Here is a 14,861-nt window from a genome sequence, read left to right as displayed (position 1 = left end):
CTTTTCAGCCTGTAGTATTGTGGCTTTTGGCATTTATTCCAATCAACAATTACTTGAATGCCAAATGGATGGTTGGATCCATTAGGTGCATGTTTTTGACCTGTTCAGTTACTCAAAATCATACTAACAGGATACAACATATCCTGAATCCTTTCTCAATTATTTAAAAAAGGGGTTGGTGTATCAAGTCAAAAGGCTATGAAGTTACAAGGTAAAGATGAATGGGCCAAAGGCAAATATAAGTGACTGTGCTTTTGCTCAGAAACTCATTTGAATATTAGGACGAGAAACTCACACCCACTGAGTGCCAGCCAGGTATGGTACACCTCACACTCCCCCCTTTCAGGCAAACCTGGATCTCAGTGGGAGAGTGAGAGAGGAAGGCCATCCTGTCTGTATCCCCAGGCTGAGCACTCACACACAGAGGGACGATGAGGCTAGGCTGGGTCCGAGGGCTGGCCCCTTTGCTGGCCATGGCTGCTGGAATACTCTACATCACATCCATTAAGCGGGAGGTTCATTCTCATGGGGAGAGACTGCAGAGGGCCCATCAGAATGACTCAGTCAGGGGCCAGGACATGCTCAAGAGGCTGGAGAAGATGGAAGCTCACATCGAGAAGCTGGGTAAGTCTCAATCTCCTTCATTTAACTGTGACTTACCTGGAAGAGAAATGCCAGTAGCTCTGTCCACACACTGTACCTGGACTACAGTCTGCCACTGTTCTAGATGGTAGGGCAGATATAGAGGGGAGGTTTTGAGAACAAATTAGAATCTAGTCTGAGCGTACATGTACAGTTGATCCCAGAAAAAGTTATTTCACACTTCAGAGTGATGATTGTAGAAGGGAATTTGTTCTCAATTAAATAAAGGGTTTAAATATGGCCCATAACCATTTTAGAATGCACTTTAATCCTGTATAATGTTGCACAACATTTGTTAAGATTTGATCTATCAACTTCTATGTGCCAAAGTTTGCCGCATTGCTTACTTTTACATTTACAAAAAAAAAAAAAAACTTTTACGATAGTTACATCAAGGTAATTCTCCAAGGCGGAAACAGAGTTCCGAACAACAGTGCAGATCAAAAATTGCAGAACGGCGCAAAGTTCTGTACCCAATCTTCAAGGAGAATAGATTAAAATGGAAATGTGTAGCTCTCGTAGTCGATAAACTGTATATTGATAACCAAATGTTCCGAGACACAAAGACTACTCCATGGCTATTCTAAATATTACAAAGTTCCCATAGAGGAGTCGAATAATGCAACACCCAATACTAGCCATGGTAGGGATTGTAATAATTTTTTTATAGAAAAGCAATAAAATACAACAATTGTTAAAGAAATAAACTATTCACAACTACACTATACCATTCTAGATAGGAAATGTTGGAAAATAATTTGTATTAGACTTTCCATTTATAGTATTTCATGAATTGATAAGACAGCATTAGAAGAAAGGATAATTAACGAAATAATACATCTTCAAATATAAGGAACTGGAACACAAAAGTACTCAATCAACATGGTAGAGACAAAACACAGCAAACAGAGGACATAGAAGGCACAGTATGTGGGTATGTGCAGATGTACAGTGCCTTGCAAAAGTATTCATCCCCCTTGGCGTTTTTCCTATTTTGTTGCATTACAACCTGTAATTTAAATTAATTTTTATTTGGATTTCATGTAATGGACATACACAAGATAGTCCAAATTGGTGAAGTGAAATGAAAAAAATAACTTGTTTCAAAAAATTATACAAAATAAATAACGGAAAAGTGGTGTGTTCATATGTATTCACCCCCTTTGCTATGAAGCCCTAAATAAGATATGGTGCAACCAATTACCTTCAGAAGTCACATAATTAGTTAAATAAAGTCCACCTGTGTGCAATCTAAGTGTCACATGATCTGTCACATGATCTCAGTATATATACACCTGTTCTGAAAGGCCCCAGAGTCTGCAACACCACTAAGCAAGGGGCACCACCAAGCAAGTGGCACCATTAAGACCAAGGAGCTTTCAAAACAGGTCAGGGACAAAGTTGTGGAGAAGTACAGATCAGGTTTGGGTTATAAAAAAATAGCAGAAACTTTGAACATCCCACGGAGCACCATTAAATCCATTATTAAAAAATCGAAAGACTATGGCACCACAACAAACCTGCCAAGAGGGGGCCGCCCACCAAAACTCATGGACCAGGCAAGGAGGGCATTAATCAGAGAGGCTAAAAGAGACCAAAGATAACTCTGAAGGAGCTGCAAATCTCCACAGCGGAGATTGGAGTATCTGTCCATAGGAACACTTTAAGCCATACACTCCACAGAGCTGGGCTTTACTGAAGAGTGGCCAGAAAAAAAGCCATTGCTTAAAGAAAATAATAAGCAAACACGTTTGGTGTTCGCCAAAAGGCATGTGGGAGACTCCCCAAACATATGGAAGAAGGTACTCTGATCAGGTGAGACTAAAATTGAGCTTTTTGGCCATCAAGGGAAACGATATGTCTGGCACAAACCCAACACCTCTCATCACCCCGAGAACACCATCCCCACAGTGAAGCATGTTGGTGGCAGCATCATGCTGTGGGGATGTTTTTCATAGGCAGGGACTGGGAAACTGGTCAGAATTGAAGGAATGATGGATGGCGCTAAATACAGGGAAATTCTTGAGGGAAACCTGTTTCAGTCTTCCAGAGATTTGAGACTGGGACGGAGGTTCACCTTCCAGCAGGACAATGACCATAAGCATACTGCTAAAGCAACACTCAAGTGGTTTAAGGGGAAACATTTAAATGTCTTGGAATGGCCTAGTCAAAGCTCAGACCTCAATCCAATTGAGAATCTGTGGGATGACTTCAAGATTGTTGTACACCAGCGGAACCCATTCAACTTGAAGGAGCTGCAGCAGTTTTGCCTTGAAGAATGGGCAACAGTCCCAGTGGCTAGATGTGCCAAGCTTATAGAGACATACCCCAAGAGACTTGCAGCTGTAATTGCTGCAAAAGGTGGTTCTACAAAGTATTGACTTTGGGGGGGTGAATTTCTTGTTTGTTTCACAAGAAAAATAATGTTGTATCTTCAAAGTGGTAGGCATGTTGTGTAAATCAAATGACATAAACCCCCCAAAAATCCATTTTAATTCCCGGTTGTAAGGCAACAAAATAGGAAAAATGCCAAGGGGGGTGAATACTTTCGCATGCCACTGTATTGTGATGTTAGGTGTGTGTTTTTGTGTTTGGAAAAGTGTGGAGTTAAGTGAGTGAAAAAGGATAAGGGTTGCAAATCCCAGAGCCCATGTGTGTCTGTGAGCAGGGGTTGTGAGAGAGAGCTTTCAATTTTGCGTATTTTATATACATTTTAAAATAAATTATAAATATGTGACCAACCGGCTCAAATCGGTCTTATGCAAATGCAAATAATATTACTACACAGATCATACACGTAATGTTAGCTAGCGAGCCAGCCAGCTAACATTAGCTTGCTAGCTAGAAACGTGTAATATATGAAAATGTAGCTAGCTAGACTATCTTACCCTTATACATGGACGGACACTTCTCACTCTCTGTCACGGATGCCATGGTTGCCCTTAGTTTGAAGATGTAATCTGGAGACAGGTGTTTTCTCCATCTCCTTAGCTATCATGCTCTAATTCCACTGATTTCAAAACTCGGTCCTCCAGAAAGTGGAGAGCAACACTTATGCAGTTCTACTATGCATATACAGTGGGGAGAACAAGTATTTGATACACTGCTGATTTTGCAGGGTTTCCTACTTACAAAGCATGTAGAGGTCTGTACTTTTTATCATATGTACACTTCAACTGTGAGAGACGGAATCTAAAACAAAAATCCAGAAAATCCCATTGTATGAATTTTAAGTAATTAATTTGCATTTTATTGCATGACATAAGTATTTGATCACCTACCAACCAGTAAGAATTCCGGCTCTCACAGACCTGTTCGTTTTTCTTTAAGAAGCCCTCCTGTTCTCCACTCATTACCTGTATTAACTGCACATGTTTGAACTCATTACCTGTATAAAAGACACCTGTCCACACACTCAATCAAACAGACTCCAACCTCTCCACAATGGCCAAGACCAGAGAGCTGTGTAAGGACATCAGGGATAAAATTGTAGACCTGCACAAGGCTGGGATGGGCTACAGGACAATAGGCAAGCAGCTTGGTGAGTAGGCAACAACTGTTGGCGCAATTATTAGAAAATGGAAGAAGTTCAAGATGACGGTCAATCACCCTCGGTCTGGGGCTCCATGCAAGATCTCACCTCGTGGGGCATCAATGATCATGAGGAAAGTGAGGGATCAGCCCAGAACTACACGGCAGGACCTGGTCAAAGACCTGAAGAGAGCTGGGACCACAGTCTCAAAGAAAACCATTAGTAACACACTACGCCGTCATGGATTAAAATCCTGCAGCGCACGCAAGGTCCCCCTGCTCAAGCCAGCGCATGTCCAGGCCCGTCTGAAGTTTGCCAATGACCATCTGGATGATCCAGAGGAGGAATGGGAGAAGGTCATGTGGTCTGATGAGACAAAAATATAGCTTTTTGGTCTAAACTCCACTCGCCGTGTTTGGAGGAAGAAGAAGGATGAGTACAACCCCAAGAACACCATCCCAACCGGGAAGCATGGAGGTGAAAACATCATTCTTTGGGGATGCTTTTCTGCAAAGGGGACAGGACGACTGCACCGTATTGAGGGGAGGATGGATGGGGCCATGTATCGCAAGATCTTGGCCAACAACCTCCTTCCCTCAGTAAGAGCATTGAAGATCGGTCGTGGCTGGGTCTTCCAGCATGACAACGACCCGAAACACACAGCCAGGGCAACTAAGGAGTGGCTCTGTAAGAAGCATCTCAAGGTCCTGGAGTGGCCTAGCCAGTCTCCAGACCTGAACCCAATAGAAAAAGTTTTTGGAGGGAGCTGAAAGTCCGTATTGCCCAGCAACAGCCCCGAAACCTGAAGGATCTGGAGAAGTTCTGTATGGAGGAGTGGGCCAAAATCCCTGCTGCAGTGTGTGCAAACCTGGTCAAGACCTACAGGAAACGTATGATCTCTGTAATTGCAAACAAAGGTTTCTGTACCAAATATTAAGTTCTGCTTTTCTGATGTATCAAATACTTATGTCATGCAATAAAATGCAAATTAATTACTAAAAAATCATACAATGTGATTTTCTGGATTTTTGTTTTAGATTCCGTCTCTCGCAGTTGAAGTGTATCTATGATAAAAATTACAGACCTCTACATGCTTTGTAAGTAGGAAAACCTGCAAAATCGGCAGTGTATCAAATACTTGTTCTCCCCACTGTATATACATTTTTTAAAGCCACATTAGACCGGATTACCTACACATACTGACCAGCTCAAATAGACAGAAGCGTGCAACATGGCAGACCAATTCTAACTCACCTCTCGGCATGTCCAGCCCACTCATTATCTCAGCCAATCATGGCTAGTGGGAAGGTTACTGTCTTTTTCTGTGGCTAAACCAACTAGGCTCGTAATTTAAGAATTGTATTCGTATTTACAGATGTCATACAAGTTTGTTATTAAGGCACATGAAAGTTCACATGTTCCAGAAGGCATTTCTGCCAAAAAATGCATTTTGATTTTTTTAAAACAGTTTACGTTCAAATGGCTCTCCTGTGAAGTAGTGACGTGCGACATACGCCTAGTTTCCTGAAATGAGTGACATATAGTTTATTTATTTATTGTCCTATCATGATGGAATGGTCCCCAACCCTATACCCTAGACACACACCTGAGCAACCCATACATTAAGGAGATGTCCTTATCTGTTTTATGGGCCTACTGTAAGTAGCCTATACGCAGCCAAATCAGAAAGATGAATGCGGTCAGAGACCTACTAAAGCAGCACCAACCCCTCAAGATTCTGAGCCTGCCTGGCAGGGTTGGTCCTACAAAGCCAAACCCCCCCTGATGGGAGAGCATAATATACAAGGAAATTCTCAAAGCTGCTAATGAGAACCTTTACGACCTTGTACCTAGCTGGTGGGGATTCCGGTGGAGTAGTGCCACCCAGGTAGTGGCAGTGCTGGCAACATTAGCTGCAGTAACCCATGGGGAGGGGGTCACACTCGGACATTCAGAGAGGGGGCATATTATTGTGGCCCTGGTGGCACAAAATAATCAAAGGTCTGACTGCACAGAGATGCTTGGGAAAATGGGGGACACCAGCATGTGTGTGTTTCAGGGGAAGGGGGTGTATCTGATCTCCATCACCTAGGACTTGACAATGGTTAATCATATCTCCCCATTTTTGCCCATGTTTGCTCAATTTTGCATGCCTTCTCAAACAGCTGCAACTGTATAGGCATTTCTTCAGTTGAGCTCTAAAATGGAACAACTGTTGAGCATCTGATTTTATGGTTGTTTGTGGGGGAAAGGAGGTTGAGTGTGTGTGAGTGTGTGTGTGTATATATCCCACAACTGTTGCTAGGGAGTAAAGATGTTAGTGTCACACCAGGCTTCGCTTTGGCTCCCCCTCCTGTCCAGCTCAGGCGTTCGGCGTCGCCAGCCTTCTAGCTGCTGCCGAACCTACTGCTGGCAAACGCCCTTCACTCATCAACCCCAGACTTGTCTCGTCATCATTACACACACCTGGTTCCAATCCCCACTCTCTCACTGTATAAATACTCCCTAAGCCATTTCTCTTTGTCGGTCATTGTAAATGTTACTTGTTTTCCTTAGAGGAATCTCTCCTACTATTTCCTGAGTACTATATATTTTGCACTTTGGGTTCGCCCTGTGCCTTTTTGTTCATGAAGATATATTTTGAGCACAACAGAGTTTGGGTTTCGTCCTGCTTTGATCTATGGTGCTTAAATACATTCAGTAGTTCTAAACCTGCGACTGCCTCCTGCCTACTCCTCTCTACACCAGTGACAGTTAGGGACAATATAGGATGAATCACAATAATTGTTTGTAATTTTTGTAATGGCAATCCTGGTTAGAGGTAACAATCCTTTGCATGAACTGCCTACATTATTACAAATATAATTAGTTAATTATGGAAATTAAGATAAGCAGGATTTGTAATATATATTTTTTAATAGCTATAAACAGTTGAAGTCGGAAGTTTACATACACCATAGCCAAATACATTTAAACTCAGTTTTTCACAATTCCTGACATTTAATCCTAGTAAAAAATTCCCTGTTTTAGGTCAGTTAGGATCACCACTTTATTTTAAGAATTTGAAATAATTGTAGCGAGAACGATTTATTTCAGCTTTTATTTCTTTCATCACATTCCCAGTGGGTCAGAAGTTGATACACTCAAATAATATTTGGTAGCATTGCCTTTAAATTGTTTAACTTGGGTCAAACGTTTCGGGTAGCCTTCCACAAGCTTCCCACAATAAGTTGGGTGAATTTTGGCCCATTCCTCCTGACAGAGCTGGTGTAACTGAGTCAGGTTTGTAGGCCTCCTTGCTCACACACACTTTTTCAGTTCTGCCCACAAATGTCCTATAGGATTGAGGTTAGGGCTTTGTGATGGCCACTCCAATACCTTGACTTTGTTGTCCTGAAGCCATTTTGCCACAACTTTGGAAGTATGCTTGGGGTCATTGTCCATTTGGAAGACCCATTTGTGACCAAGCTTTAAGTTCCTGACTGATGTCTTGAGAGTTGCTTCAATATATCTATATATATCTAGTACTTTTTCCAACAATTGTTTACAGACAGATTATTTCACTTATAATTCACTGTATCACAATTACAGTGGGTCAGAAGTTTACATACACTAAGTTGACTGTGCCTTTAAACAGCTTGGAAAATTCCAGAAAATGATGTCATGGCTTTAAAAGCTTCTGATAGGCTAATTGACATAATTTGAGTCAATTGAAGGTGTACCTTTGGATGTATTTCAAGGCCTACCTTCAAACTCAGTGCCTCTTTGCTTGACATCATGGGAAAATCAAACGAAATCAGCCAAGACCTCAGTAAAAAAATTGTAGACCTCCACAAGTCTGGTTCATCCTTGGGAGCAATTTCCAAATGCCTGAAGGTACCACGGTCATCTGTACAAACAATAGTACGTAAGTATAAACACCATGGGACCACGCAGCCGTCATACCGCTCAGGAAGGAGACGCGTTCTGTCTTTTAGAGATGAACGTACTTTGGTGCGAAAAGTGCAAATCAATCCCAGAACAACAGCAAAGGACCTTGTGAAGATGCTGGAGGAAACAGGTACAAAAGTATCTATATCCACAGAAAAACAAGTCCTATATCGACATAACCTGAAAGGTCGCTCAGCAAGGAAGAAGCCACTGCTCCAAAACCGCCATAAAAAAGCCAGACTACGGTTTGCAACTGCACATGGGGACAAAGATCTTACTTTTTGGAGAAATATCCTCTGGTCTGATGAAACAAAAATAAAACTGTTTGGCCATAATGACCATTGTTATGTTTGGAGGAAAAAGGGGGGGGGGGGGGGGGGGGCTTGCAAGCCGAAGAACACCATCCCAACCGTGAAGCACGGGGGTGGCAGCATCATGCTGTGCGGGGTGCTTTGCTGCAGGAGGGACTGGTGCACTTCACAAAATAGATGGCATCATGAGTAAGGAAAGTTATGTAGATATATTGAAGCAACATCTCAAGACATCAGTCAGGAACTTAAAGCTTGGTCGCAAATGGGTCTTCCAAATGGACAATGACCCCAATCATACTTCCAAAGTTGTGGAAAAATGTCTTAAGGATAACAAAGTCAAGGTATTGGAGTGGCCATCACAAAGCCCTGACCTCAATCCTATAGAAAATGTGTGGACAGAACTGTGGTCCTCTGTAGCTCAATTGGTAGAGCATGGCGCTAGTAACGCCAGGGTAGTGGGTTCGATCCCTGGGACCACCCATTCGTAAAAATGTATGCACATCGTAAGTCGCTTTGGATAAAAGCGTCTGCTAAATGGCATATTATATTATTATAAAACTGAAAAAGCGTGTGCGAGCAAGGAGGCCTACAAACCTGACTCAGTTATACCAGCTCTGTCAGGAGGAATGGGCCAAAATTCACCCAACTTATTGTGGGAAGCTTGTGGAAGGCTACCCGAAACGTTTGACCCAAGTTAAACAATTTAAAGGCAATGCTACCAAATACTAATTGAGTGTATGTAAACTTCTGAACCACTGGGAATGTGATGAAAGAAATAAAAGCTGAAATAAATCACTCTCTACTATTATTCTGACATTTCACATTCTTAAAATAAATTTGTGATCCTAACTGACCTAAGACAGGGAATTTTTACTAGGATTAAATGTCAGGAATTGTGAAAAACTGAGTTTAAATGTATTTGGCTAAGGTGTATGTAAACCTCCGACTTCAACTGTACATATTACATCAATTACCTCGACTAACCGGTGCACCCCCACATTGATTCTGTACCGGTACCACCTGTACATAGCCTCGCTACTGTTATTTTTGCTGTTATTTCACTGCTTTTATTTTGTACTTATCTATTGTTTACTTAACACTTATTTTTCTTAAAACTGCATTGTTGGTTAAGGGCTTGTAAGTAAGCATTTTACTGTAAGGTCTACACCTGTTGTATTCGGCGCATGTGACAAATATAATTTGATTTGATTTGACTTAAACAATCTGAATTATACAGTCATAACACATTTATTACAGTGTGATGAACAGCTGACGTGTGTCCACAGTGAAGTCAATCAACAACGGGATCAGTCTGAAAGAGGGGCAGGCTGTGAAGGCTCCCGAGGTCAAGAAGGAGAGGAAGGTGGTGAAGAAGTTGTACCCCAACTCAGCTCTGTTTACAAGCTGGGGTGACGAGCTCTCAGAGGAGGAGCAGAAAGAGGCAGAGGGGCTGTTTCAGACGTATGGATACAACGCCTTCCTGAGTGACAGACTACCCCTGAACAGGGAAATCCCTGATACTCGCGATCCTAAGTAAATCATTTTCCTCATCTACATTTACATTTTTTTACATTTTAGTCATTTAGCAGACGCTCTTAACCAGAGCGACTTACAGGAGCAATTAGGGTTAAGTGCCTTGCTCAAGGGCACATTAACGTCATTTAGCAGACGCTCTTAGCCAGAGCGACTCACAAATTGGTGCGTTCACCCTATAGCCAGTGGGATAACCACTTTACAATTTGGGGGGGGGGGGGGGGGGGGGGGGGTTAGAAGGAATACTTTAGCCTATCCCAGGTATTCCTTAAAGAGGTGGGGTTTCAAATGTCTCCGGAAGGTGGTGAGTGACTCCGCTGTCCTGGCGTCGTGAGGGAGCTTGTTCCACCATTGGGGTGCCAGAGCAGCGAACAGTTTTGACTGGGCTGAGGGGGAGCTGTGCTTCCGCAGAGGAAGGGGAGCCAGCAGGCCAGAGGTGGATGAACGCAATGTCCTCGTTTGGGTGTAGGGACTGATCAGAGCCTGAAGGTACAGGGGTGCCGTTCCCCTCACTGCTCCAAAGGCAAGCACCATGGTCTTGTAGCGGATGCGAGCTTCAATTGGAAGCCAGTGGAGTGTGCGGAGGAGGGGGGTGACGTGAGAGAACTTGGGAAGGTTGAACACCAGACGGGCTGCGGCATTCTGGATGAGTTGTAGGGGTTTAATGGCACAGGCAGGGAGCCCAGCCAACAGCGAGTTGCAGTAGTCCAGACGGGAGATGACAAGTGCCTGGACCAGGACCTGCGCCGCTTCCTGTGTAAGGCAGGGTCGCACTCTCCGAATGTTGTAGAGCATGAACCTGCAGGAGCGGGTCACCGCCTTGATGTTGGCGGAGAACGACAGGGTGTTGTCCAGGGTCACGCCTAGGCTCTTCGCACTCTGGGAGGAGGACACAGCGGAGTTGTCTACCGTGATGGCGAGATCATGGAACGGGCAGTCCTTCCCGGGGAGGAAGAGCAGCTCCGTCTTGCCAGGGTTCAGCTTGAGGTGGTGATCCGTCATCCATACTGATATGTCTGCCAGACATGCAGAGATGCGATTCGCCACCTGGTGATCAGAAGGGGGAAAGGAGAAGATTAGTTGTGTATCGTCAGCGTAGCAATGATAGGAAAGGCCATGTGAGGATATGACAGAGCCAAGTGACTTGGTGTATAGGGAGAAAAGGAGAGGGCCCAAAACCGATCCCTGGGGGACACCAGTGGTGAGAGCACGTGGTGCGGAGACAGCTTCCCGCCACGCCACTTGGTAGGAGCGACCGGTCAGGTAGGACGCAATCCAGGAGTGAGCCGCGCCGGAGATGCCCATTTCGGAGAGGGTGGAGAGGAGGATCTGATGGTTCACAGTATCAAAGGCAGCAGACAGATCTAGAAGGACATCTCTCCTCCACCTCTACACAATAAATGATGTATAACTCAAGACTTCTGAATTCTAACCACAGTCTGTTGCATCCGAGGTCATCTGAGGTCAATTCCATCTCCAGCACTTTTAATGCAGTTTGATGAATAACATTGAAATTGACAATAACTTTAAGAGTGAAACCGCAGCTTTGGTGAAGTGAATTAATGATATGAGCAAGACCAAATGTTTTTGTTGTGCCTGTTAGGTGTTCTAATCACCAGTACCCCCATGACCTGCCCACCATCAGCGTGGTGTTGATCTACTTGGACGAGGCCCTGTCCATCATCAAGAGAGCCGTCCGCAGCATCATAGACAAGACCCCCCAACGCCTGCTCAAAGACATCATACTGGTGGATGACCACAGCTCCAATGGTTCGCCTAATTGGTCCCTTTTCTACGCATAGAAACATTTGAAAGTATATTTGTTAATATTTAGATTGAACTTTAATTGAAAGGTGTGGCTTCAACTTTTGTTTAGTTTCACTGATTTGCAAGTTTCTGCTTTCACAGAGGATCTAAAGGAGAAGTTGGACGTCTACATCAGCTTCATCCAAGAAGAGCGTCCGGGCCTGGTGAAGAGAGTGAGACACTCAGAGCAGCTCGGTCTCACACAGGCCCGCCTCTCAGGGTGGAGGAAAGCTGAAGGAGATGTGGTGGCCATCTTGGATGCCCACATAGAGGTCCATGTGGAATGGTAGTCTAAATGTTTTTTGTTATAAAATATCTCAGTGAGACTTTTTGAATCACCCCCCCACCCCACCCACCAACGTGGTGTTTTCACTCTGTGTTTGTGTGAACAGGGCGGAGCCTCTGTTAGCTCGGATAAAGGAGGACCGCACGTTGGTGTTGACACCAGTGTTTGACAAAGTCAATTTCGATGACTTGACAGTCACACGTTATGGACCTGCTGCAGACACCTTTGACTGGGCCCTGTGGTGTATGTACGAGCCCTTCAGACCTGAGTGGTACGCCTTGAAAGACGAGTCACAGCCAGGAAAGTGAGTTGTTCATGATTTCATCATAGGATGATAGTCCAGTTTCACAAATCTTTTTGAATAGGCGATAAGGAAAGCACAGCATTGGGACAAAAATCTCACCTAATATTTACACCTTGATTATTATTTTGCGTTATCTATTCATTAAAATGAATGTCACTTCTTCCAGTGTAGAAATGACCATGATTTGTACTGTATGTTTGTCAGGAGCCCCTCCATTATGGGCATACTAGTGGTTGATCGCCTGTTCTTTGGGGAAATTGGTGCTCTCGACGGTGGTATGAAGATCTATGGAGGTGAAAATGTTGAACTTGGCATTCGGGTAAGCCCCTCTGCTACAGTTGCTAAATGAATGTTTGAAATCAAAGCAGACTTGTGTTTGCAGAATTACTTTCTGTTCTTGACTCATTCAGTTTGAACAAACCAATCTACATCCAGACACTTCAGTCCATATCTATAAACTCTTCCTTCTCCCTTGGTGTGTGTTTTTTCTAGGTGTGGCTGTGTGGTGGAAGTGTTGAGGTCATACCTTGTTCTAAAATAGCCCACATCGAGAGGGCCCATAAACCCTATCTCCCCAATCTGAGCATTACAATGAAGAGGAATGCTCTGAGAGTGGCTGAGGTCTGGATGGATGAATACAAACAGAATGTCAACATCGCCTGGAACCTCCCACTGAAGGTACTGTACAGAACATACCATTCAAAAAGTAGGTTTTGTTCAGCTGCTCCTATAGAATAACAATAATCGCTGTTATGCATGCTTGTGTTTGAAAATAAGTAGATTAGACAATAAATATTATGAAAACTGTGTATTACTCAATGCCATAATAAAGATCATAGGATCTATGTGAAATGATGGAGGTAAACAAAAATGGATAATAGGTAGATTGTTCACATGGCCTGTGTTTCTGATTTAGAAATCTTCCTCTTTCTCACCACAGGACCATGGCATAGACATTGGAGATGTTTCAGAGAGGAAGAAGTTGAGAAAGAGGCTGAACTGCAAGCCCTTCCAGTGGTATCTGGACAACGTGTATCCCATGTTAGACCCCCTGGGTGACTTGCTTGGTTATGGAGCTGTGAGTGATGCTAAAACATTTATCATTGTTCTGGAATTATTTCCTCACCAACTGTGTTTGTTGGCATGCATGGCATCCTTCTTTCAATAGGATGCAGGGTCATGAATCCAACTCATTATCAGGATAGGAATCTGCACTTTTATAACTGTTTAATCTCTGTCTATAAAATCAACAGCTGGTCAATGACCTGAAGACGGATCTCTGTATAGATCAGGGCCCAGTTCCAGGGAACACACCTATTGTGTATGGCTGCCATTATTTTGGTCCACAGGTTTGTAGAATCATTGCTTAGTATTTCAGAATTTAACTAGATGTGTAATATGATCCATCCTATGGCAGACCCAGGATTCAACCCATAACACAAGAACACAATGTAAAGTATTGTCAATAGCACAAACTCAGAAAAGCGAAAATATCTATCCTCTCTGTCCAGAACTGTTATTATCGAGCCAGTGGGGAAATCTACATTGGAGGCATCAAGTCTCACAAGTACAACAGTAATCGCTGTCTGGTGGACACTGGCACTCGAACCCCAGGACTGTATGAGTGCAAGGTGACCAAGCAGAAGGGATTCCACATGCTCTGGGACTTTCAACAGGTGAGCACTCCACATGAAATAGGGAAATAGATGCTTATAAACTGTTGGAAACAAGGGAGATGTCTATGACATTTTAAGTTTTTGTATTGTGATGTAGTACAGTAGAATGTTTGCTGTGTTTTACAGGGAAAAGCCATCCAGAATAGACAGACAAAGAGATGTCTGGAGATTGCCTCAGGGGACGACACCTACTACAAGCTCATCATTCAGGAGTGCAGTGGGCAGCACTGGAAAATACAGAATCTGATAAAAGACTTCTGATACACTGAGATAGTTAGGCCTACCAGAGACAATACAGCAGGACTATAGGAGTTATGTCGCGATAATAAGCAAGTAGGAAGGTGGTATTTACCACATACGACTGGTAAAAGTCCACTTGAACGCCCCTCTAACTGGTAATTACTAGTGGGAAACTCGTCTATCATCCCTGAGCTCCGACTTCTCCCATATGCTGACCTCTAAAGTCACCTACTAAGGAAATTACCTTTTAAACAATATTTTCAGCAGTTAAATGTAACAACAAAACATTATTTACAAAAAGCAGTCTACAAATATGTTTTTGAACCCCACATTTTTTTACAAACATGATAGCTGTACTTATAGTTTATGGTTGACGCAGCTTGTTGGCCATTAGCCAATCAGCGTTTTTCAACGAGTTCAAAGCATGTGAATGCATCCAACTTGTATTTACGACTTCACAACTGGTAACTACCAACTTCCCACTTTGTTATGAACACAGCATTATCATCATGCTTTGAAAATCTTATCGGTAGTTAGCAGTGAGATGACTTTGTGATCTTAGTGAGCGGTTGGTTGTACAAATCTTCATGGGGACAGATGT

General features: G+C 43.3%; 1 protein-coding gene across 1 annotated transcript; it reads left to right on the top strand.

Moving 5' to 3' along the window:
• Positions 1 to 431: 431 nt before the first annotated feature.
• Positions 432 to 14,281, top strand: LOC311139172 (putative polypeptide N-acetylgalactosaminyltransferase 8; the record flags this gene model as incomplete). The annotated part of the gene is made up of 11 exons (XM_084174063.1): positions 432 to 624; positions 9,702 to 9,948; positions 11,552 to 11,718; positions 11,857 to 12,040; positions 12,147 to 12,344; positions 12,549 to 12,663; positions 12,837 to 13,022; positions 13,285 to 13,422; positions 13,598 to 13,693; positions 13,856 to 14,020; positions 14,147 to 14,281. 11 exons carry the CDS (start codon positions 432 to 434, stop codon positions 14,279 to 14,281), a joined length of 1,824 nt encoding a protein of 607 aa, XP_084030189.1.
• Positions 14,282 to 14,861: the final 580 nt, after the last annotated feature.

This window comes from Coregonus lavaretus (assembly GCF_964263955.1).
Source record: "Coregonus lavaretus genome assembly, chromosome: 13".
Taxonomy (NCBI): Eukaryota; Metazoa; Chordata; class Actinopteri; order Salmoniformes; family Salmonidae; genus Coregonus; species Coregonus lavaretus.
Note: the sequence above shows the minus strand (reverse complement) of the source record. Positions and strands in the feature narration are given on the sequence as shown.